At 35.5% G+C, this 24,815-nt stretch overlaps 2 protein-coding genes across 2 annotated transcripts in view; one reads left to right on the top strand and one right to left on the bottom strand.

Moving 5' to 3' along the window:
- LOC133206146 (probable ATP-dependent RNA helicase DHX37) overlaps positions 1–24,815 on the bottom strand; it is a 725,850-nt gene that overhangs the window by 506,976 nt on the left and 194,059 nt on the right. The window lies entirely within an intron of this gene.
- On the top strand, positions 11,792–13,501 carry LOC133171907 (uncharacterized). The gene has a single exon (XM_061306702.1). The coding sequence runs from the start codon at positions 11,861–11,863 to the stop codon at positions 13,499–13,501; it is 1,641 nt and encodes a 546-aa protein (XP_061162686.1). The 5' UTR covers positions 11,792–11,860.

Below are 24,815 nucleotides of genomic sequence, written 5' to 3'. Positions count from 1 at the left end.
ATTCGCAATTTAACAGTCATCAGGAATTTCACAGTTTTGTTTGTTCAATGATGCATAGCACTAAAACCCCTGTAACGGCACGTGGATCTGTTAATCATGCCCCGCAGGTGTTTAAACCAACAGGTGTTAACACCTTTGTGTACACAGTGTATATCCCTCTATCTGACAGACAATTAAAATTCTATTAGAAGCCAATCTTTGTATAATTCGGTCTACCCCTTGGAATATAAAACAAAATAGTTATGACTAGCGGTATATTTGGTAAATAATTTTAGGAATTTACCGGCAACAGTTTATTTCACACATTTTACATTTAAATAAATATCACAAGACAATGAAAAAATATTTAGATATACTATTTCAATTAATCGTTACAAATAAATGGTAAAAAAAAAAATCAATTGCGATTGTGAAAACTCCTCCGTATTTTAAACTTTGATACGGTTGCGGTTTTATTTTTAGTAAACGATTGCGACTTCCAACTTCACAAGATGGACACAGCATGTTGTAAATATACTTTGAGACATTATTGATGATATAATAAGTTTTTTTTTGTACATCGACGGATATTTAATGAAACTTATTTTGTAAGAAATCAATGGAATAAATATTTAATTGTTTATTTTTTTCTCGGTAAAGTAATTTTAAAAAATACGAAAATGGCACAGATTTGCTTTAAAATTGACGTAAATTTTACTGATTTTGGGGCATTTTTCGTAAACTTGGGCCTTAGATAGGTCGATTCGTTAAATAGGATGACCCCAGCGGTTCTGAGAAAAAAAGTATCGTCCTATCTTCCAAAACTTACGGTAGTTAGTTTATCTAATACCCAAGAGCAGAGGAGAAGATTTTCAAAGAATTAATGCATTTTCACTATATAATCATAAGAGCCCCACCCTAACACCAGAACCCCTGACCCAGGGGCCATGAAATTCACAATTTCACAACCACTTGATGTCCAGGAGTAAAGAAGAAGATATTTAAAGATTGCATTAATTTTTGTGGCTTTAGCCCCACCCCTCAGGCCCCGGGGGGGGGGGGGGGGGGGCAGGGACCCTGATATTCAAAATTTTTGTTCCCCTTCACCCATAAATGCTATATGCAAAAATTGGTTGAAATTGCTTATGCGGTTTAAGTGAAGAAGCTGAAAATGTTCAATTGTTAACGCACGACACACGTTGCACGACGAACGCCGACGGACAAAAACAGATAGCAATAGGTCACCTGAGTGACTCAGGTGACCTAATAAAAATTCTATTGCAGAAATTTTTTCAATGATCACTCTTATACCCTAGCAATTTCCCATTACTTCCTATAGTAATTATCTGTTTTCATTGCCAACTTTTAAAATGCTCCCCATTAAAAATCTACATCGATGACCATATGATTTTTTTATTGATTTTAACTCACAAAAAGTCACATTACCTCATATTAAAATTTGAATAAAAAATCTATTGCAGAAATGAATTAGGTATGTCGTCATTAAATTCTTGACAATTTATTCACTTTACAATGCAACAACACAGATGACAGCCTACATTTTAAACTAAAAATGTCCAAAAGGGACAGAAACCCCTGGCTCAGGGTTTTTCAAAGAAGGTGGTTAAATGGTTAATGGAATTAATGCTTTTTCACTATATAATCAATAGAGCCCCCCCCCCCCCTTCAAGAACCCCAAAAACTGAGGCCATATATTTAAAAATTTTGGAAGAGGCATCCTTGTCTATCATAATCATGCACTTAGTTTGTTTATATAATCTCCAGTAGCAGAGAAGAAGATTTTCAAAGAATCAATGCATTTTCACTATGTAATCTATAGAGCCCCGCCCTAACACCAGAACCCCTGACCCTGGGGCCATGAAATTCACAATTTTTGAAAAGGCATCCTTATGCATCATAACCATGCACTTAGTTTGTTATAATAATCTCCAGTAGCAGAGAAGAAGATTTTCAAAGAACCAATGCATTTTCACAATATAATCAATAGAGCCCCGCCCTAACACCAGAACCCCTGACCCTGGGGCCAAGAAATTCACAATTTTTGAAAAGGCATCCTTATGCATCATAACCATGTACTTAGTTTGTTTAAATAATACCCAGGAGCAGAGAAGAAGATTTTCAAAGAATTAAAGCATTTTCACTATATAATCAATAGAACCCGCCCTAACACCAGAACCCCTGTCCCAGGGGCCATGGGTTTCACAATCCTGGAAGAAGCCTAACTCCTCATCATAACTATGTACTTAGTTTATCACCTTAATGCCCAGGAGCACAGGAGAAGATTTTCAAAGAATTAATGCATTTTCACCATATAGTCGATAGAGCCCCGCCCTAACACCAGAACCCCTGACCCTGGGGCCATGAAATTCACAATGTTTGAAAAGGCACTTTTGCTCATCATAACTATGTACTTAGTTACTTTATTTAATACCCAGGAGCAAAGAAGAAGATTTTCAAAGAATTAATGCTTTTTCACTATATAATCTATAGAGCCCCGCCCTAACACCAGAACCCCTGACCCTGGGGCCATGAATTTCAAAATTTTTGAAAAGGCACTTTTGCTCATCATAACTATGTACTTAGTTACTTTATTTAATACCCAGGAGCAAAGAAGAAGATTTTCAAAGAATTAATGCTTTTTCGCTATATAATCTATAGAGCCCCGCCCTAACACCAGAACCCCTGACCCTGGGGCCATGAATTTCACAATTTCGGAAAAGGCACTCTTGCTCATCATAACTATGTACTTAGTTCCTTTATTTAATACCCAGGAGCAGAGAAGAAGATTTTCAAAGAAATAATGCATTTTCACTATATAATCAATAGAGCCCCGCCCTAACACCAGAACCCCTGACCCTGGGGCCATGAAATTCACAATTTTGGAAGAGGCACTCTTGCTCATCATAACTATGTACTTAGTAACTTTATTTAATACCCAGGAGCAGAGAAGAAGATTTTCAAAGAAATAATGCACTTTCACTATATGATCTATATAGCCCCACCCTGGGGCCAGAAGCCCTGACCCTGGGGCCATGAATTTCACAATTTTGGTAGAGGGCTCCATGCTTATTACAATGATGCCAACAGTTTGACTGCTTGATGTCCAGGAGTAAAGAAGAAGATTTTTAAAGATTGCATTATTTTTGGTGGTTTTAGCCCCACCCCTCAGGCCCCAGGGGGGCAGGGACCATGAAATTCACAATTTTTGTTCCCCTTCACCCATAGATGCTATATACCAAATTTGGTTGAAATTGGTTGAGCGGTTCTAGAGAAGAAGTTAAAAATGTTCAAAAGTTAACGCACGACGGACGACGACGGACGAAAACAGATAGCAATAGGTCACCTGAGTGACTCAAGTGACCTAAAAAACGATACCTTCAGACCTGAAAATCTAGCTATTATTGTCATTTAACCAAACTTTTACTGTCATAAAAACAATCGTTAATTTTGATACAGTCTCTTTTCTCTTCATTCCGATTTTTTGTTAAACTTTACATTTCAGTAAAATGAAAAACACATTTAAATATTTTAATGAAAACTATTTTTTGAGGGGAAGGGGGGGGGGTCATTACAGGAATCAACTAGTCTGTTTGACCATTAGTCTGTCAGTCAATGCAGCCATTTCCGACAATAACTTTGTAACTGAGGAAAATTAGAAGCCTATAAGGTATTCTACATTTACATGTACATATACATAGGATTTATGACCTGAATTAAGCTCTAACTTTAATTCAACGTCAAATTCAATGTCACTGGCAAAAACATTGACTAATTTGTGTTGAATTCATAACTTTATAATAAAAAAAATTGGATGAATTCCCATGCTTCAATAAAGGTGAAGGTGGCTCATGAAAATAAGCCATGGTCTACTAAAAAAATCAAGTCACTGGCAGAAAAAAATATAAGAAATGCAATTTATTGGTTTATATATGTTATCATTTAAAGAAGAATTCAATAAGACTATCATTCAGCATTATATTGCAAAATGAACATCATTAATATTGTGCATAGTATGATCATATTTGAGGTGCAGAAATAAGATTGATTGATTGATTGTATATTGTTTTACGTCCCATTCCAGAATTTTTCACTCATATAGAGACGTCACCAGACAGTCTGGAAAAAGAACAATCATCTCTGTCTATCCAACTATTCCTTAATAAACAGTATATGCAACTATATAAAAAATAAATAATAATAAACAAAAATAAACTGACAGTGGGTGAGATAAATCATTAAATGTGTTCTATTGAGCGCTTCCGGAAAGACCTGATATTAACACGTTAAAATAACAATAAAAATTGTGTTTGGAGTAAGGGGGGAGCCAGGTCCTTCCTGATACTACATGCCTGACCTGTATGCTTGATTGTATGTTGTTTTACATCCCATTCGAGAATTTTTCACTCATATAGAGACATCATCATATACTGGTGAAGGGCTTCAAATTTTGACCTTTACTCGGCACTCAGGGCCATTGAGCAGTGAGGGATCTTTATCGTGCCAACGCCTGCCATGACACAGGGCCTCAGTTTTTAAGGTCTCATCCGAAGGACCCGCAACTTTCACTTCAAAGTGCCGAGCGCATGGCGAAGAACAGTTGCTACCCATTTTTTATCGACTTAGGTCAGTCGCGGCCGAGATTCGAACTCACGACCTCCCGATCACAAAGCGAGCGCCCTACCGACTGAGCTACCATGAATGGTGCAGAAATAAGAAGTCAAACAAAAAGTCATTTTAAATACATATATTTTTTGTAATATGTATTTTGCCTCTAATACACAGAACACTTTTTAAAGACTAGTGCATATTTTCATTTAGAGTTCTTACAGATCTCACTTTCGAATGATGGGTAGCAAAGAATTTATTATATCTTTAAATTGTTCTTTTGTTATACAAGTAAGAGTGAATTGGTTCTCAGAAGCTAACAGAGCTAGATAACAACAATTGGCATGTCCCTCAGGCATGTGTGACACTTCTTGAGCACCAGTACAATTTAGGAGTAGACGATTTTTCAGAGAAATAGACTTTGGGCTACTGAGTGTTATCTTGGTTAAATGGTTGAGAAAACCAACTTTGTCTTGGGTTGACCAGTCTGGTTGTGCTGGAGATGTACAAATTTCAGTGCCTAAACAATCTCTTGTTTAACATATTGTTTGAATTGTTTGCCTGGCATATTGCCTCGTGTTCAGCTGCATCGTCGATGGCATAAGCTCTTAACTCCTTTTTGCCATCTGGAAAAAAGAAGACAAAATAAAGAATCTGATACAACAAAACTTGTATAAAAGATAATAATTTCACCTTTCTTTTGTTGAACTACCCATTTTTGATGGGTCGAAATTAACGGGAAATAATCGCTAAATGCGAATTAAAAACAGAAATTGCGAGATGAAAGCGACCTGTGGTCGCCAACTTTTGCGAGTTAAAAAAACCCAAACTTTTTCGGATTTTTTTCCAGTTAATTCCAGGGATGTGCAATTAGCATTGCCTCATGCCTGGGGCTACCATTTTGGGGGATTGGGCTAGTGATTTTATGCACAGAGGTAGCCCCTCAAGCTAGTAGAAATTAAAATTACCCATGTAATACATGAACAGCACATGTGGGCTAGTCTTGATTTTTTTAATTGCACACCCCTGTATCCATTCAGATTTCATCTTGTATAAAATGACGTAAATTAACTCACAAGGTGTAAATAAGTTTTCTATGAAATTATTCAAATAATTCCTATGTTAATTACAGTACTATGTGAAGGAAAAAATGCTAGTGAAGTTCAATATTGCTAGTAAAAAAAAAAAATCCACTAGCTAAAATTTGCTAGTGCTCAAAAAAGTTAATTTCAATCCCTGATTTTTATAGGAAATTTTGAATCTGTGATTGCGCCAGGTATCGGGTGATCATGTAAGTATTTCGTACAATATTTTTATTAAAAAAAAAAAAAGAAAGACCTGATTGCAATTATGACTTTAATAAATTAAACATAAAAAAATGTAGAAGAAAAAAATGCAAATACAATAGAATACAAATACTAGTAACTGACAATTCAAGAGATAAGAGATATACAAATTCAATAAACAGATGTTTATTGTCCCTTTCAATAATTTTTCATTCATATTGAGGTGCCACCAGTTGTCGTTGGAGGGCTAAAAATTTAGTACTTGGCACTTAGCAATGAGGGTTCTATTTTGTGCCAGCACCTACTATGACACGGGTACTCAGTTTCTACGGTCTCATCCGTTTCCAATTCCGCAGTGAGATTCGAACATGCGACATAAGGATCTATTTACCCTGCAATTTTTTTTTTAGCAAATGCTCTAACTACTGCACCACATGGACACAAATTAGAATGTGTAACCATGGAAAAACTTAACTACGATGGGGTGGTGGTCAATGAATATTTCTAATCGCAACTTCTCGGGCTTTTCCAATAAGCAGTGAAACAATCTTGACTGTGTTACAAAGGTGTCCATGACACACACCCTTTTTCATTAACACTCAAATGAATGCATAGGCGTCAGAAGCAAATTGATAGTGGGGGGGGGGGGGGGGGGGCTAATTGAAAGAGAAAAAAAATTTCAAACCTGAAAAAAAAAAAATTGACAGGCCAAAAAGAAAAAACAACAGACCCATGGCCACATAGCTCACCTGAGTACACTGGCTAGGAAGAAGCAGAAATCAGTTCGGTATTTTGAAAAGTTTTAAGGGGGGAAGGGGGGGACTTAAATTTACACTACCCCAGGATGCTTCTATATCAATATTACTAATCATGGCTTTGCTGTTCTTAAACAGAAGAATTTTAAAGATTTTCTTCCTATGTATTCCTATGTACAAGGGTTGTCCCAGAAAAACATGAACATTTTCAATATGTTTTGTTTCATTTATATTATAAAGTTAAAAATTGGCATGCATTAAAATCAACATTTTGTGAATAATTCACAGATACTTCAGTAAAAAATCTCTATAAATAAATAAATTTCTTAAAAATTTGTTCAGAAATTGTGCATCTTTAAATATTCGTTCAAAGCATAAATTCGATACTGCATTTTCTTTTCTTTTAGTAACTGAGTTATCCATTACACATGTACTGCAGTTAAGAATAAATCAAGGAATAAATTCTTTTAATAGACAATTTCTCAACCCCGATCATAAACCTAACTGCTAAAACACTAAGTGGTGGTCTCCAAGTATGACGTCCAGCTCTATAGCCTTTTCAGTTTGTCGTCATTTTTGTTATACTATGTTTAACCTTTTATCAATACATGCATTTGTGTCGTTCCCTCATTCCCAGCTCTTTTTCTGTATGAACAGGAGTCAAACCCTGCTCCACACAACACTAGGGCAGGGATGATATATCGAGATATCGATAATATCAATTCAATGTGAGGATGATATGCATATCGATAAGCATGAAGAAATATCGAAATATCGCAAAAACAATTCTGACCAGTGTTCGAAATTAGCGTCGGCCCGTCGGTCCTGCGCCGACGTACAAACTGAAGGACTCACGAATAGTATGACTAAATGGGTCCTTGAAATAATTTTGGGCCGACGATGATTTGCTGGGAAATAAGTTAACGTCAATCACATCTTCTCAGACCTTTCCGGCGAGCTTGGAAAAATACACCGTTGTTTTTCTTTACCGCTTGTTGGAAAGGCTTAAGAAGTTGCGATTAAAGTTAAGGTATATTAATTTGGTTTATGTATTTACATTAACTTTTATATATTTCCTGCATTTTAACATGTTTAATTGGATATGCATGTATTAAAAAATTAACCACTGAGCATCTAATGACCATCTTTAAAACAAATTGGACTTATGATGGGTAAAACTTCTTATTTTTATCAAGATCGTATAAATTCTTCTTTTCATGTGTATTTTAAATAAATACTGAAAATCTGATTTCTTTTCTGTATAGAATAAAGTTACGTTATATGTATGCGGTTACATTTTATCAACATATTGTGGCAATCTATGAAACTGCGTAATTTTTTACCCGCGGATTTTAAAACAGAAATTATAATTCCGAGGAAAAGTATGTATACAGTAATATAAACACATGTCAAACTCATTAAATGTTATATATGACCAAGTAAAACAGTGTGACGATTAATATCTCACCGTTTCAAATTGTTAATACTTGCGAATTGTAGATACCCTTTATTAAATTGACATATTTCATATGAAGCGATAAACTTACCAAGATCATCGATAACGTAAAAGTTTATTTTCCCAAAATATTTAATGGTACAGTACAATTCGTTTTTTATCATACCGGTTTTATATCATACTTCTTTTTTTATCATAGATATCTGAAACACAAAACCATTTCTTAATAATTCATTATAAATTTCGTCTGTTATTATCATAGGTAAAAGTATACACTTCGCTTACTATAATAGAAAATTTCCGTCCGTAATATTTTTTTCACTCTTGGGACAATCAACAAAACAAAAGATGACACCTATCTACACCTGTGGTTCATGCACTGTCGCTTGTCTATACACAATGGCTTGATTTTCACTTTGAAATTTGCCGATAGTGAAAGACTGGGGAGATTATTCACACTTCAGTGCACTTACCTGAGCGATTGGCAGGGAGTCTATTTATTTCATGAAGTACATGACAGGATAACAGGGACTCTTTTTTTTCATAACTTATTTTCTTCTTAAGTTAATCCTGAATTGTACGTTCGTAATAAATACGTTTTACCAAATGTGTTGAAACTAAATTTAGTGTCAATATTAACCCAAGCTTTCTTACGCTTGGTGTCTGGATCAATGTTCATAGTTAATTACATTTACAAAACTACCCGATTAATTAAGAAATAATGAAGTGAAATTAACTCTTTCACCAGTCTGTCCAAGCGGCTTTGAATGCATATGCTCATCAGTGTATCAATTAATTTTAATTATACGGCGACATTAAGTGTAAATAGGTAATTTTTTTATGTCTACTTTGGATGAATAAAAGAAACAATTTGAATACATGCTTTGTTGCTGTGTTAATTTATTTAATATGTGACCAAAAAAAAAAAAACGAAACGAAACGAAACATTGGTAATTTGAATTGACCATAAATTGAAAATGAAAGTAGATCAAAATAAACAAGATGGATGCCAAGGGATCTAGAAGATTGAGTTTGAAGAGTATTAAGCTTTATTTAAGTGAATTTATTTATAATAAAAAGTTGAAACAGTAAGTAAATATTGTGAAATGATATGTCAGTTAACTTGTATTTCAAATAAACCTAAAAAATCGAAATTAAATGTAACGTAAGATGTATAATACATCCAATAATTTACACAAACGTCGTATCGTCAGCCGTCCGACCTGAATATCAGCCGACTATGGTTATTATAAAAGTCGCTTATTATAAAGTTTTGGCCTGACAAATAAACTATGATAATAAACGAATTGTACTGTATTATTTTTTGGCCTACGCTGCCCTGAAAGGACTCGTGTAGTCCCTTTATCTGTGGGTCCTTTGAACCCATAGAAAATAATTCTGAATTTCGAACACTGATTCTGACTTGTGTTTTTCTCCGTTTTCTTAACATTTTGGGTTTAATATATAAAATAGATATGCTAAATATAAATATGAAATACATAATAACTAATACCACTTGGGTAAAATGATTTTGTTTTACAACAGATATACAACTTCTTTGAATAAATTATTCTTATTTGTGAAGAAATGTTTTGTTCATTTCACTACAAAAACATTTATAACCAATTCAACATATCTTGATACATAACGTATCATGGCTCAAATATCATGATACGTATCGATATAGAAAAGGCTGTATCGTCCCAGCCCTACACAACACAGAGTGATGATTTGGTGTGTCGCATTATCACTTGTCATTGCCATTTATGGCAGTATTTAATTAATAGTGTTTGTGCATATAATGTCATATTTTTGTTATTTATGATGTTAGAGTATTGTTAGAGTATTGATCTTTTACACACGAGTACTCCTGATTATATATAAAAGGATATAATTTTTAGCACATTATATTTCCATATAGCCCGGTAATAAAGAAAACATTACTGTCAATGCTATTTTTGAAAGTCAAGAAATTGTCGTGTACCGACCACCGATATTTAACACCCTTTAATTAAGGCTTATGAGAATAAGTTAAGTTTATGTTGAAAAGAATACCGTAACTTTAACATCTACCAGGTTAGGTTCTGATAGTTACGTTTAATTTGTTCAACGATTCTGATTGGCTGTTATTTATAAACTAGATTCAGTGGCAGAGTGGATTGTAAACAGAAGTCTAATATTTATTGCCCGTTTCCACGGTCTTAAAATTCTAATTGTGACTGTGCATTGCGTGTACAGAATTAGGTGAGATATGTGAACAATTTTAATACATATGTTGTATGTTTCCGTGATTTATAAACTGTAATCGTAGTTTGGAAATCAGAGACAGTTATCTCACGATGGCGGATGGTAATTCAAGACCGCGCACTCGCCAGCGTCCATTACAAAATATGTCAAGTCGATGGGACGCTACTAACGTAAACAACTGGACAACTACACAGTTTCAGGAAGAACTTCTAAAATTAAACATTCGTGTCCCTGCTAATATTGGAAAGGCGACTCTTAGAAAACTCTACTTGGAAAATGTAAACAGAACCCCAACGGTGAGAGAACGGCGGGAAAATAACTCGTCCCAAAATAGTCATCCTGATGAGCTTCCTAATTCCTCGACAGAAACACCCATTGTGTCCCAGTCTGAACAAACTTCCAATATCGGAACATCTACACATACCGAGTTTACCGACCAGACCGTCCAACGTGCTCAAACGCATATGAATTCGGGCTCGGAATCCTTGCGTAACAATTCCAACATGGCCGCCAGTGTAAATAATCAAGTAATCAGCGGTATGCTGAATACTATGAACACAATGCAACAAACTGTTATGGGTCTACAACAGACAGTGCTCCGACTGATGTCAGATAAGACGGGAAATACAGGAAATAGCAACAATGACACGGGTAATTCACTGGACACGGCGTATGCGGCCATGAGGAGCCAGACTGTCCCAGCAACTCGGAATACAGGTGGGTATAGATTACCTCAGACAGAATTCGGTGTCCCCTCTGAAAACCTAACGCATTTAGACATTGTCGGGGATAAACTCAGAAAGAAGATATGGGAGGGGAAAGACGTGAATTTAGCAGAATTGCTAATACCCAAATATGAGACAGAAAAGACGAAGAATATCACAATAAACTTGTTAAAATATGAGGATCCTCGACTCCATAAACAATTGACTATAGCCGAAATTATTACTGCATTCGGACGATACAAGAGAGTCTTGTGTCAAAAGTACCCTGAAAGGCAAGTTGAACTGGACAGGTACGAGGCTAACATAGTGGATATTCATAACGTTTATGGTCAAAAGTTCTATGATTACCATTGCCAGTTTTCTGCCAGAGCAGCCACAGCACTAAGAGACCATAATGTTAAGGTGGATTGGTCAGTTAAGGACTTGAATCTTATGATGATGGTGATGGGAAATACTCAAGCCAATACCTGTAATACATGTTCATCAACCTTACACATGTCTGCTTTCTGCCCAAAAATATCTGAAAGTAGAATTCCAGTGATTACTTCATCTTCGTCACAAAACCCGAAGTCATCATCAAGGGACAGATATGGACGACCAAGGACCATAATAGATGGGAAAGAAGTGTGTAATAACTTTAATGAAAACAAATGTAAAAGACAGAATTGCCAGTTTGAACATCTGTGCACAACATGCCATTCTAAGGACCATGGATCCTCATTATGTAAGAATGTTTCCAGAGTCCAGCCTAAGGTTGGAAAAAAGTGACTAGAAAACAGGACAGTGATGACAGATGATCTCCTAACAACGCCTGTAAACATTAAAGTTTTAACACATGAACTTTTCCATCATCCTGACAAAGAATTTGCGAAATATTTGTGTGATGGTTTTACTTATGGCTTTGATACTATGATTTCTAATGCAGATGCTGATTCAGAAACCTTAGAATGTAGAAATCTTCTGTCAGCTAGAAATCAGCCAGAAATAGTAGATAAATTAGTGAAGACAGAAGTGGAAAAAGGTTTCGTGGTAGGTCCACTAGAGTCACTTCCATTCCCAAAATACAGAGTAAGCCCAATAGGCGTGGCAATTGGGAAATATTCAGGGAAACCAAGGCTTATCATGGACTTATCATCCCCTCATGATAACGAGCATCATGCCAGTGTCAATTCCATGATAGATAAAGAAAACTGTTCTCTGTCTTATGTTAAAATAGATGACGCCATACGAATTATTCAGACTCTAGGACGTGGGACCACTATGTGCAAAACAGACATTTCCGATGCCTTTAAACTTGTCCCGGTTCTACCCGAACAGTGGCATATGTTTTGTTTCAAATGGAGATCACAATATTATTACTATACAAAATTATCATTTGGTTGCAGATCAAGTCCAAAGATATTTGACAATCTTTCACAAGCAGTGTGCTGGATAGCGTATAACAATTATGGAATCAAATATATTCTACATCTATTAGATGATTTCATCACTTTCGAACATCCTGAAAATGACGGTGAAACAAACATGAATTTGTTGTATCATATCTTTCAAACTCTGAATATACCAATGGCTCTGCATAAATCCGAAGGACCTACCACGTGCTTAGAGTATTTAGGCATCATTTTAGACTCACAGTTAATGGAAGCCAGATTCCCAAATGAGAAACTCCAAAGAATAACAGAATTCCTTCACAAATTTCAATCACGCAAATCTTGTACGAAGAGAGAACTTCTGCAGCTACTGGGCCATTTGAACTTCGCCAGCCGTGTCATCCTCCCAGGAAGGTCTTTTGTTTCCCATCTTATTGCCCTATCCACCACCGTTAAACAACTGCATCATTATGTGAAAATAAACGAACAATGTAGGGAAGACATGCAAATGTGGCTGAGTTTCTTAAGCAATTGGAATGGCATTAATCTATTTTATAGTATGTCTCAGATTACATCAGAGGAACTAAACCTGTATACAGATGCTTCTGCAACGGTAGGATATGGAGGGTTCTTTAAAGGAAACTGGTTCTCCGAGCCTTGGACAGATGAAGTTAAACAATTATGTGATAGTGATACAGAATTATCAATTGCTTTCTTTGAATTATATCCCATTGTTGTAGCTTCCATTCTCTGGGGTCATATGTGGAAGAAACAAAGAATAGTTTTTATGTGTGACAATTCGGCAACGGTAGCAATCTTAAATAAGGGAAGATCAAAGTCTGTACATATTATGCCGTTAATGAGACGATTAACTCTTGTGTCTGCTCAACATAATTTTGTATTCTCTTCAATTCATGTTCCTGGTAAACAAAATACTATAGCAGATGCTTTATCACGTTTACAGATTTCAAAGTTTCGCAGTCTGGTACCCAGTGCCCAAGAGCATGCAACCAAAGTACCACCACCCAAAGGTGTTTTGTGGAGCTCGAAGACGTAGTACAACAATTATGGACAAATGCCGTAGCACCAAGCACAAGATCCACTTATAGGTCTGCGTTCCATATGTACGTTCAATTTTTACTGATGTCATGTGCCATTTCTAGTGCATATACTTCGGACATCCCAGTGACTGAAGACTATTTGATATACTTTGTAGCTCACTGTGTTAGTAGGCTTAAGCTAAGCTTTTCAACCATTAAGCTGTATTTGTGTGGTATTAAATTTATATGTCTTGAAAGCAACATTGCTTACCCAGATGTCACCAATCTGTCTCGACTTAAAGCATTGTTAAATGGTGTCAAACGAATGCAGTTACCATCTTGTAAGCTAAGACATCCTATAACTTTTGACATACTGAAAAAAGTTTGTATATATTTTCGTAGAACAGAAAGTTTTAGAAATCTTATGTTAGAAACTGTATGTACTATAGCATTTTTTGGTTTTTTAAGGTGTGGGGAATTTACCATTAAGGATTCTTTTGACCCCACAACAAACTTATGTGTTAGTGACCTTAGTGTTCTAGAAAGTTGTGTATTGTTAAATCTTAAGATCTCAAAAACTGATCCTTTTAGAAAAGGAATTACAATTAAATTGTTCCCCACAAGCAACATAATATGTCCATTTTCAATATGTTGTAAATATTTAAAAGCACGCTGTTCCTTGCCCTTTTCAGCCAAGCAACCATTATTTGTAAATAGCGACGGAAATGCTCTTACAAGAGCTGAATTTATTTCTGAACTTAAGCATGCTCTTAAATGTATTGGATGCAATTCAGATGTATATAATGGACACTCATTCAGGATAGGGGCAGCAACCACTGCAGCTGCTGTCCATATGGAAGACCATTTAATCAAGGTGTTAGGTAGATGGTCTTCTGATGCTTATTGCAGATACATTAGAACACCAGAAACTGTTTTACGAGAGGCACAAAAGTCAATGACAACTGTTTAATACCTTGTCACCTGACACTTATTTTCAGTTTTAGGTTTAGTTGACCTTTGTCAGATAATTGCATACAAATTTCGTTTTTTTTTTTCAGCATTAAGAACTTTTATGTTTTATATTAGGATGTACATGTATATCATTTCTATTCAGTATTATTAATATTGCATTTTTGGGGGCACTCAGCTTCATTTCGATTGCAACAACATTCACCTGAGTTTTGGCCATCATTTAATAATTTTACCATATATATAAATTATTAAATTTTAAACCCCCAAAAAATCATGTAACTTGTGTTAAATAGCTTATATTCCGGCTCTTGTTACCTAACTATGAAGTGGCTTTCATTTCGGCATGCTGAGAGAAACATCTCACTAAATTCATAGAGAGGCTACACCGAGTTTATAAGCATCATCTTCCAGACATTCTCTTCCAGCTCTTGTAGCCTGGAACCAGTCCATCTTTCAGTCTACCACACCGAGTTGAGTACTACGTGCTCTTCCGGATCTTGTCGGTCAAACATGACTGGTCTCCTATGCTGCTACACCGAGTTGAGTTTTGTCTTGGAAGTTGAACCTCAATCTCAAAGCACACCAGTTTCACCGAGTTGGCTGGTACATATATCTGTACCTTTCTTCCGGCTCTTGGGACTGGTTCCGCTGTTTTGAGGATAGGGTTTTTAACTGATTAAAACTATGAGAAGCTGAGTCTCCCCCTATTTATGCCAAAGTATATATATGTATTTCAATGTTATTTGATGTTTTTGTATTGGAAGTTATTTGTGGAATGTTTTAATGTTAGACTTAGAATAAATGTTTTAACCTACTATACTATTTTATCTTTTCAACATAAAATGTTATTTATAAATGCATATGGCATTGAAACCTTATATTATTTAACCAAAATGACAAAAATATCATTTCCCAACATTATGCCAAAACTGAATAATTTTAGTCAGGTAGTTTATGAAATATTTACAAAATCATGTTTTTTTTGGACAACCCATGTAAAACTCTGATTGGTCATTGTGGCCCCACCCTGCCAACCATAAAATTTGAATCTACACTACCTGGGGATGCTCCTATAATAATATGACTAATCATGGCTTAATTTGCTTTTCTTGAGCACCAGATTTTTTCAAGATGATTCCTGTATATCCTTATGCAAAACTTTGACCCTCTGTTGTGCCCCAATCCCTGGGAGGTCATGATTTGAACAAACTTGATTCTACAAACACCTAAGGTTGCTTCTGTATATGACTAATAATGGCTTAGTTGTTCTTGAGAAGAAGATTTCAAAGATATTTCCTTTGTAACATGTATGATCAGGTTCTTACAAGGGATATATAGGTTTTCTTTTTACTCTGAGTTAATGATTGGACAGCTATGTCTGAGGGTATATCACATAGTAATTATTAAATTTTCTCTTTCATCTAGAGATGGGGACTGGGTAATGTACTACTTGCACCATGTTTCTCCCCTAGCTTCCCATTGATAGATAAGAACCAGTTGTCTCAATCTTCTTCAGATTTACTACATCCAGAACTTAAGTACTTAAAAAAGATTGCATTGAAGTCTATGGTGCAATTTTTTAAAAATAAAAATTCAAATAATAAGAACATCAATAAATAATTAACTTAGTAAAAAAAATGCACTAAATTAGAATGACAACTGAACTTCTTTCAGTGACATTTTTTTTTTTCAAACGCTACTACTTACCCTTTGCCCCGATGTTCAATGCCTATATTATGTCCACCTTTGCAAAAAAATTGGGAGGGGGGAGCTTAGCCGCCCCCCTCTCCCACCCCGTTCTGACACGTATGAAATGTAGGGAGACTTCCCTATCAGTAGAGTCTGGAAAAAGAACAATCATCTCTGTCTATCCAACTATTCCTTAATAAACAGTATATGCAACTATATAAAAAATAAATAATTTTTCTAATTAATAAACAAAAATAAACTGACAGTGGGTGAGATAAATCATTAAATGTGTTCTATTGAGTGCTTCCGGAAAGACCTGATATTAACACGTTAAAATAACAATAAAAATTGTGTTTGGAGTAAGGGGGGAGCCAGGTCCTTCCTGATACTACATGCCTGACCTGTATGCTTGATTGTATGTTGTTTTACATCCCATTCGAGAATTTTTCACTCATATAGAGACATCATCATATACTGGTGAAGGGCTTCAAATTTTGACCTTTACTCGGCACTCAGGGCCATTGAGCAGTGAGGGATCTTTATCGTGCCAATATCTGCCGTGACACAGGGCCTCGGTTTTTAAGGTCTCATCTGAAGGACCTGCAATTTTCACTTCAAAGTGCTGAGTGCATGGCGAAGGAACAGCTGCAACCCATTTTTTTCTGACTCACAAGAGATTCGAACTCACAACCTCCCGATCACAGAGTGAGCCCTCTACCAACTGAGCTACTGTGAACGGTACCTGACCTGTATGTGTTATAAGTTAGTTAACCCTTGTCCTGCCAGGGATGCTATAGATAACAGCATCTGTGGCTGCCGAGCTGATAATGAGCTCCAACCGCTGACTGTGCCAGGCTGATTTGTAATCTTTTATCAAATTACACTAGCTGTAGATAATTGTAATTTACACCGTTTTCTTATCATTTTTGCTAATAACAATCTGTGCAACTTTTATTCAAGAAGAAACAAAGAAAAATATTGTGAAGAAAAAACTCTGATATATTATTTCAATCAAAAGTTACAAAGGATTAAAGTCACAAAATTTGAAAAAATAATTGTATTTCCGTAATTATTGCCATTAATTAATTAATTCTGACTGAATAAGATTTAGTTTTTGTACAAAAATTCATTCTTTTATTAAACATGCTGATATTTCCAAAATCTTACCACATAATAAAGTATATAAATGTCCAAAAACATTCAACAAAGACCTCCACAGCACTCAACACTCATTTTGTTTTACTTTTGTCCTGAATGTTAAGCATTAATATTTACATCATTTAAGCAAGTACTTTTATTCAAACAATTAAATTCTTATCACTGCTGTTCATCACATTCATTCATAGTTAATCTGAATCATCAGACTCCACATTTTGGTTCTGACGTCTTTGGTAGGCTTGTTTGTAGTCCTTATAGGAATGGTACAATTCAAAACAAGGATCTACGCATAGTCCCACATCACAAATCTTGCATTCATAGGATGACCGTACAGTTTTGTGACCATCTCCAACAGATTTCCTTTTTCCAGTTGTGGTAGAGCACACTGGACATGTCCTTAGAGGCTTAGACTTGTTACCTTCCTTCTGTTTGATCTTGGAAAGGAAGTGGCGCCCGGTCAGCTGTTCCATGTCTCTTGGATTTACAGCTCCCCTTACTGTAATAGGTTGATGGCTGGTCTCACCAATAAGAGCCTTCACAATTTCCCTCTGGAAAACCCTGTGCAAAACTGGTTTTTTCCTCCATTTTGCACAATGTTCCTTGTACAAAAGGTAGGCATTCAGGGTGGCCATCATTAGGAGATGGAAGAAGACTTTTTTCCACCATTTCAGTGTCCTGCGTTTAAAGGCAGGGTAAGTGATCATCTGGTCACAGCGATCAACTGCTCCCATGTGTTTGTCATATGCTATGATGCATGCTGGTCTTCGAATTGGTTCCCCTGTCGTGCGGTCTACTCGTCCAGGTACATCAACAAATGAGGCATCATGTATTGTGGTACACATATGCACATCCCTTTTGTCTTTCCATTTCAAGAGCTGAAGGGTTCCATTTGTCATTGCCACACTTTCTCCTTTTTTCAGCTTTACTGTTTTCAGATCTGCGGGAACGCCTCTTCTGTTGGTACGTAACGTTCCACATGCCCCTGTCCTTCGCTGATACAAATCATGAAATAGAATTGGTGACGTGTAATAGTTATCAACATACAACTTGTGACCTTTACCAAGGTACGGGTTAATCAGTCTCATCACCAAATCATAAATCTTCCCCTTATCCGATGGATTCTCAGACGTTCCGTGGTAAAGCTCAAGCTGCGAGCAATATCCGTTGCTTGAGTCGCACAGCATGAAAAGTTTGACACCAAACTTGTCTGGTTTGTCTGGCATGTACACCCGGAATGAAAGGTGCCCTCTCCAAGCTATCATACCTTCATCAATGGCTATATTTTCTCCAGGGGAATATAACTCACTGAACTTTGTCCTGAAGTGTTCATAGACCCTTCTGATTTTAAATATCGGATCGTATCCATCCTGTCCCCGGGGTATCTGATTTTCATTGTTGTTTAAATGAAACAAAGACAATATCAGAAGGAATTTGTTTTTGGGCATCGTTTTCCCAAAGAAAGGGGTCTCCAACATTTCGTCCTTGCTCCAGTAGTCCTGGATATCGTGATGCTGGACTAGTCCCATAGCAATAACCATTGCTATAAACCTCTTCATGTCGTCCATAGTGACATTTGACCATTTGTGAAATCTAGACTGAAGTTTGAGGTTTCGGCCTTACATACAGTTTAAAGAAATCCACCATTTCTGCATGTTCATCAATCTCTATGTTGATTTTCTTTTCGCCAAGAAACTGTAAGTTACGAACGTCCATGTTTCCTTGTATGAAGTCCTCCTTGAAATCAGCCGTGCCTTCATCATTTTCAAGATCTTCTAGATTAAATCCTAAAAATTCCTCATCTGAATCGTCGTCCATGAATATTTCCCTAAATAAATCTCTGTTCTCAGGGTCTACATACTGTAAAATCGCATTTTCATCTAGCACATCTTCGACAACCTCCATTTTGAATCAACAACATTTACAATCGACGCGGTTTTGGTTTACAAGTATTATTTATATGAAAGTATTTCCCTAAATCCAACCAATGAAAACAAAGAAGTGAAGGTAAACTACTCTATTTTTAATATTTAGGCTCGCACTGAAGGGATTCCCGTCATTTCATTGGTTATTTTAGCTAGAAAATGTCACGTCTAAAGTTGAAATAGTGACGACCGGCACTGAATGAAAAACATGGCGCAGTGCACTATATCAACGACCGGCAGCGATAGCTGTTTTAGCGGGTCGTCGCTTTATCGACGACCTGCAGGACAGGGGCTAATAAATAAATTAACAAAAAAAAGGAATTAATGAATTATTGGAATTTTCAAATGTGATGCATGTTCATTGTTTTGTAGCACACAATAAAATAAAATGTTGACTAATAACATAATGATTATATATATATTTTATTTTTGTTAAAATAAATAAATTATGCATTAAAATTAAATTATTGAAATATATATATTATTTCTGTTGCCTATTTGTATTCATGATTGAAAGAAATATATTACTCTAGTAATTTTTTTTTAATAATAATAATGCCCCCAACTTCCTTGATTAATATTTATTTTTTACGAAAAAGTAGGACATTTTTACATGTATGGTTAGCTGTATATTTGTAACAAACAGTTGCTTGTAAATAGAAAAAAATTGACACTTTAACATACACAATGATTGTATTTGTAAATGATATAATAATTTTTAAATGAATAATGTACATACCTTTCCTTTGAAGTATATTCTTATACAGCAGACGAAAGTGTTAAGCGATTCGAAGATAAGACTGTATCTTTGTGATCAAGAACAGATTAATGTTCAGGAATACATAGATGAAGCATTTATAAACGACGCTACTTCAAATAAATATTCAATACTATAGGTCTAAATGCCAACGTCGTCTCTCCGTGCATGGTTGTGAGGTCACATGATAGTCAGAAAGGCAAATTTAAATCAAGTTTTTTTTAATGGTTGAGTATGTGCGACTTTTTGAACAAGATTTTTTTGCATGTAGACTTTCTTTGAAAATATCTTTTACACGTGCAAATATCTTTCTTGTTCAAGGCATTGCACATCTATAAAATTGCCACTAACGGTGTCAAAAATGCCACTTTTTGATGTTTTCTTGTAAACTAAGGTACTTTAAACCTTTAATTCCCTGCATATTACTTGAGTTAATATATCAATATAATGATAAAAGAAAAATATAAATTCTATTCTTTCAAACAATATCAATTCATTTAGGTTCATTGGCGTTTAAATTTAAACAATAATGGGGGCAAAATATGAAGGAAACCATGTAATTATAGTTCTTTACAAACAAATCTATGCAATAGTCTCTGAGAACAGGTCTGGACAAAATCACATAATAAAAATGAAAAAACACCTGTAAAATGCAGAAAAATTACCCAATCATGATGAAAATACCAGGTGCACACCTTCATATGGTGAATAATAAGTGTACGAATTTTCAGAGAAAACCATGCAATAGTCTCCGAGAACAGGTCTAGACAAAATCTCATCTACAGACAGACGCACAGACGGACAGACAGATGGATATGGTGATTCCAATATACCCCCCTAAACTTGTTTGCAGGGTGTATAACAACAACTTCTTCAGACTCAGGTGTTTAGTCATTGTCATTAATCGAGAACACCAAAACGCAACCTTTAGCTTATGTTTTTCACTGTGAAATCTGGATATATTCTTATATTTGAGAGTTTTTAAGAAACAGTTTCTCATTTGTGTAAAGCAACAGGATTTGAAGGATTTTACTTCAACCATTCTTTAAGCATTTTTGTGAAATTGGGAGATTATTTCTGATATATATTTTTTTAAAATCTGCAACAAACAGTTTCTCAATTGTGTGCAGGTCTTGAAAGATTTTACTTCAGTCACTCCTTAAAGCAATGACAGACACTCCCTTAAACAATGGGCAAATAGTCACAAATCATCGAATGAAAATACAGAATCAGTTGAAATTTCATATGCTGAATAGTTAAAAGCGGAAAAATGGATGTTCAACTAAGCAAAAAGCCCAAGGTTTTGTAAGAAAAGCATGCATGTAAATCTTATACGGTACCAATTCTGATGCACCAGATTGGCATTTTGAAAAATAATGCATCTGATTCTTCTTTTGTGAAGATCCAAGATTCTGTGAATGTTCCATATCAATCGTTGTGAAATGAATAGTAATGAACTGTGAATTTAGGAAATTTATGATCGGGTCCACATATATGTTCTGCTACAATATTTCATGTCAGACATTCAGTTTACTGTGGATTATTCATGCCAATTTGAACAATTTGGAATCTACACAACCCCAGGATGCTTCCACATAAGTTTCAGCTTTTCTGGCCAAGTGGTTCTTGAGAAGAAGATTTTTAAAGATTTTTACTACATATTTCAATGTAAAACTTGGATTCCCTATTGTGGCCCCGCCCTACCCCCGGGGGTCATGATTTGAACAATTAGAATCTACACTACCCCGGGATGCTTCCACATAAGTTTCAGCTTTTCTGGCCAAGTGGTTCTTGAGAAGAAGATTTTTAAAGATTTTTACTACATATTTCAATGTGAAACTTGGATTCCCTATTGTGGCCCCGCCCTACCCCCGGGGGTCATGATTTGAACAATTTAGAATCTACACTATCCCGGGATGCTTCCACATAAGTTTCAGCTTTTCTGGCCCAGTGGTTCTTGAGAAGAAGATTTTTAAAGATTTTTACTACATATTTCAATGTAAAACTTGGATTCCCTATTGTGGCCCCGCCCTACCCCCGGGGGTCATGATTTGAACAATTTAGAATCTACACTACCCCAGGATGCTTCCACATAAGTTTCAGCTTTTCTGGCCAAGTGGTTCTTGAGAAGAAGATTTTTTTAATGACCTCACCCAATTTTTGTATTTTCTTGATTATCTCCCCTTTGAAGGGGACTTGGCCCTTCATTTTAATAATATAAACTCTCCTTTACCCAATGATGCTTTGTACCAAGTTTGGTTAATATTGGCCCACTGGTTCTTGAGAAGAAGTCGAAAATGTGAAAAGTTTACAGACGGACGGACAGACGGACAGACGGACGACGGACAACGGGTGATCAGAAAAGCTCACTCGAGCTTTCAGCTCAGGTGAGCTAAAAATGATACCTTATTTCTTAATTATAATCACTGAGAAAATCACGCCATCTGAAGCTTCCAGGAAATGAATATCTATTCATAGATGTAGATCCTACAGTAAAGAAACCGATCTCAAATAAAATTCTTATATTTTAAATAAAACTAGAGGACATAAAGATCTAGATATGAATTAAATTTATTCATGAAATAGATTTCAGTGTTCAGAACTATGACAAAAGGTAGACGTGTCAAAACAAAAAAAACACAGGGTGATAAAAAAAATCTGCGTCGACGCTCACCAACTCTCTGCAAAATCACATCTTTATCTTATTCTTTCTCTGTATTAAAAATTTTGCCACAAAGACTTTTTGTCTTGGGCATAATAATAATCGTGCTCCTTATTCAGCTGTTATTCCAGAAATGGTTACCATAAATCTTCTTTTTTTAAACATCACGAGTCGATCACGTGACGCCTTGCAATCGCTTCCTTAAATTGTATGATTTATCAAAGCCTTTTCAGTGCTGTTTACTTATCTGTCTCGCCCTTTGTTTTCATTTGAATGCTACCTGTAGCTGTCCAATAAGTTGAATCTTATTGGACAGTTACAGGTAACTTGTTGGACAGAGTGCAGGACAATAAGAAATTTACTAAACCAGGTTTAACACCAGAAATCTGACCAGTCAGCAAGGGCCCCGTCGAGGGGTAGAAATATAAGGGTGCAGATTAGGGGATGAGAGTTTTACTTGATTACGAAAATTTAAAAATATATAAAGAAGAATAAGCAACAGCAACTGCTAAATATCCAACATGTAAATAGTATCCTTGTATTTACATAAGGCAGTAAAAAACATCATATCTATAATAATTAAATGTATATTTAAAGAAGAATGAAGCATGTGTTTTCTAAAATGCCAGCCTTCAGTGAATGCAAATATCACCCAGGCTTGACCTTAACTTCAAAACAAACATCAGTTGCAGACAAAGTGTTGATTAATCTTTAAATGACAGAAAGATAACCCTCTAAAATTTTCTGCAACCAGCAAGATAATCAATCTCAGGGGATTAGTTATACTGCTCTCTCAACCTTTTCTTTTAAGTTTACAATAAGAACTTTTTCAGCAATGATAGAATGAGGTTATTATCTGAATACCTGTTAAAATAAATAGTATTCTTGAATTTACATAAGGCGGAAAAAAAGAAAGATAAAAGAAAAAGAAAAAAAAAGAAAATAATAATAAAAAAAAATATCTTTATCTATATCTTGTTTCTAGAATTCAATAAAATCATAATTCATTGTGTATTTTACCAAAATAAAGTATGAACATTATTTAAACCCACATTTCAGAGAATGTAAACATCATTCAGATTGACCTGAACTTCAAAACAAACTTCATTTGCAGACAGAAGTGTTAATTAATCTCAATGTGACAGATAAAGATAAATGCTTTGGATTTTCTTCAAGAGGAAAGTTAATTAATCCCAAGAGACTCATTGCAGCCTTTCATAGTTTACAATAGGAACATTCTCAGCAGTTATCTCTCTTTGCCCATTCACTCTTATATAAAGTTAAGGAATCAACCCCACCACCCCAGCTCCAAACCGGATGACATAGAGAACCAAACTTAGCATCAAAATATGTCTCACTGCCCATTCAACCAACATACCAAATTTGAACTTAATTGGTCAACCCTAAAAAAAGTTATTAGAAAAAAAAACAGAAAATTTGTGGATGGAAGAATGACAGACGGATGGACAGACAGACAGACAGACAGTGATTACTATAGGGCACCCACAAATCCTTGCAGGGCCCTAAAAAGATGATGCCACAAAATGTTTTAATGAGGAAATATGTCATAGGTCAGAGGTGTGATAATGACTGAAAGTTGCCAACCAAAGTTTGGACTAGGTTGAGAAACTGCTAATGGCCTCTCAGGTTTTCTATTATTTACCTTTACTGTCAGAGTGTATCATTGTCCTACTTTTCTACAAATCAATACTATTTTTCCACAAAAAAGGAGGCATATGGGCCACATCCTTCACCTGAGGACATTGGCTAGGCAAAAGCAGTTTAGCATTGAAAAGATTAAAATAATTATGTGAACGCTAGAGCTGAAACAAATACCAAAAATCAACATTCCAATATTTGGGACGCCTATTCTATTCATGTTTGAATATTCGTCGATGTTATATTTATATCTTTCTAAAATGTTATAATACCTATAACATTCACAGACCAAAGAAAATTTGTATGTAAATATATAAAAAGAAAATTGATAATAATATAGTTACTTGACGTTAAACTGCCAGTTGTTTAAGCTTCTCCTCAAAGAAAATGGAAAACAGATGGTATTTTTTTGGTGGTGCAGATCTCGCCCTATTTACAGAATAGACCTTATTATACCATGCAAAAAAATTGATTTTACGACTAAAATTAAAACTAATTCGCATTTTTGTGAC

Source organism: Saccostrea echinata, unplaced genomic scaffold, assembly GCF_033153115.1.
Source record: "Saccostrea echinata isolate AGI-Se365-2 ecotype Australia unplaced genomic scaffold, CSIRO_AGI_Sech_v1 ptg000054l, whole genome shotgun sequence".
Taxonomy (NCBI): domain Eukaryota; kingdom Metazoa; phylum Mollusca; class Bivalvia; order Ostreida; family Ostreidae; genus Saccostrea; species Saccostrea echinata.
This window is presented reverse-complemented; position numbering and strand designations above follow the sequence as displayed.

Coding starts and splice junctions, on each gene's coding strand:
- LOC133171907 (XM_061306702.1), top strand. CDS start 11,861: ATGACAGATGATCTCCTAACAACGCCTGTAAACATTAAAGTTTTAACA.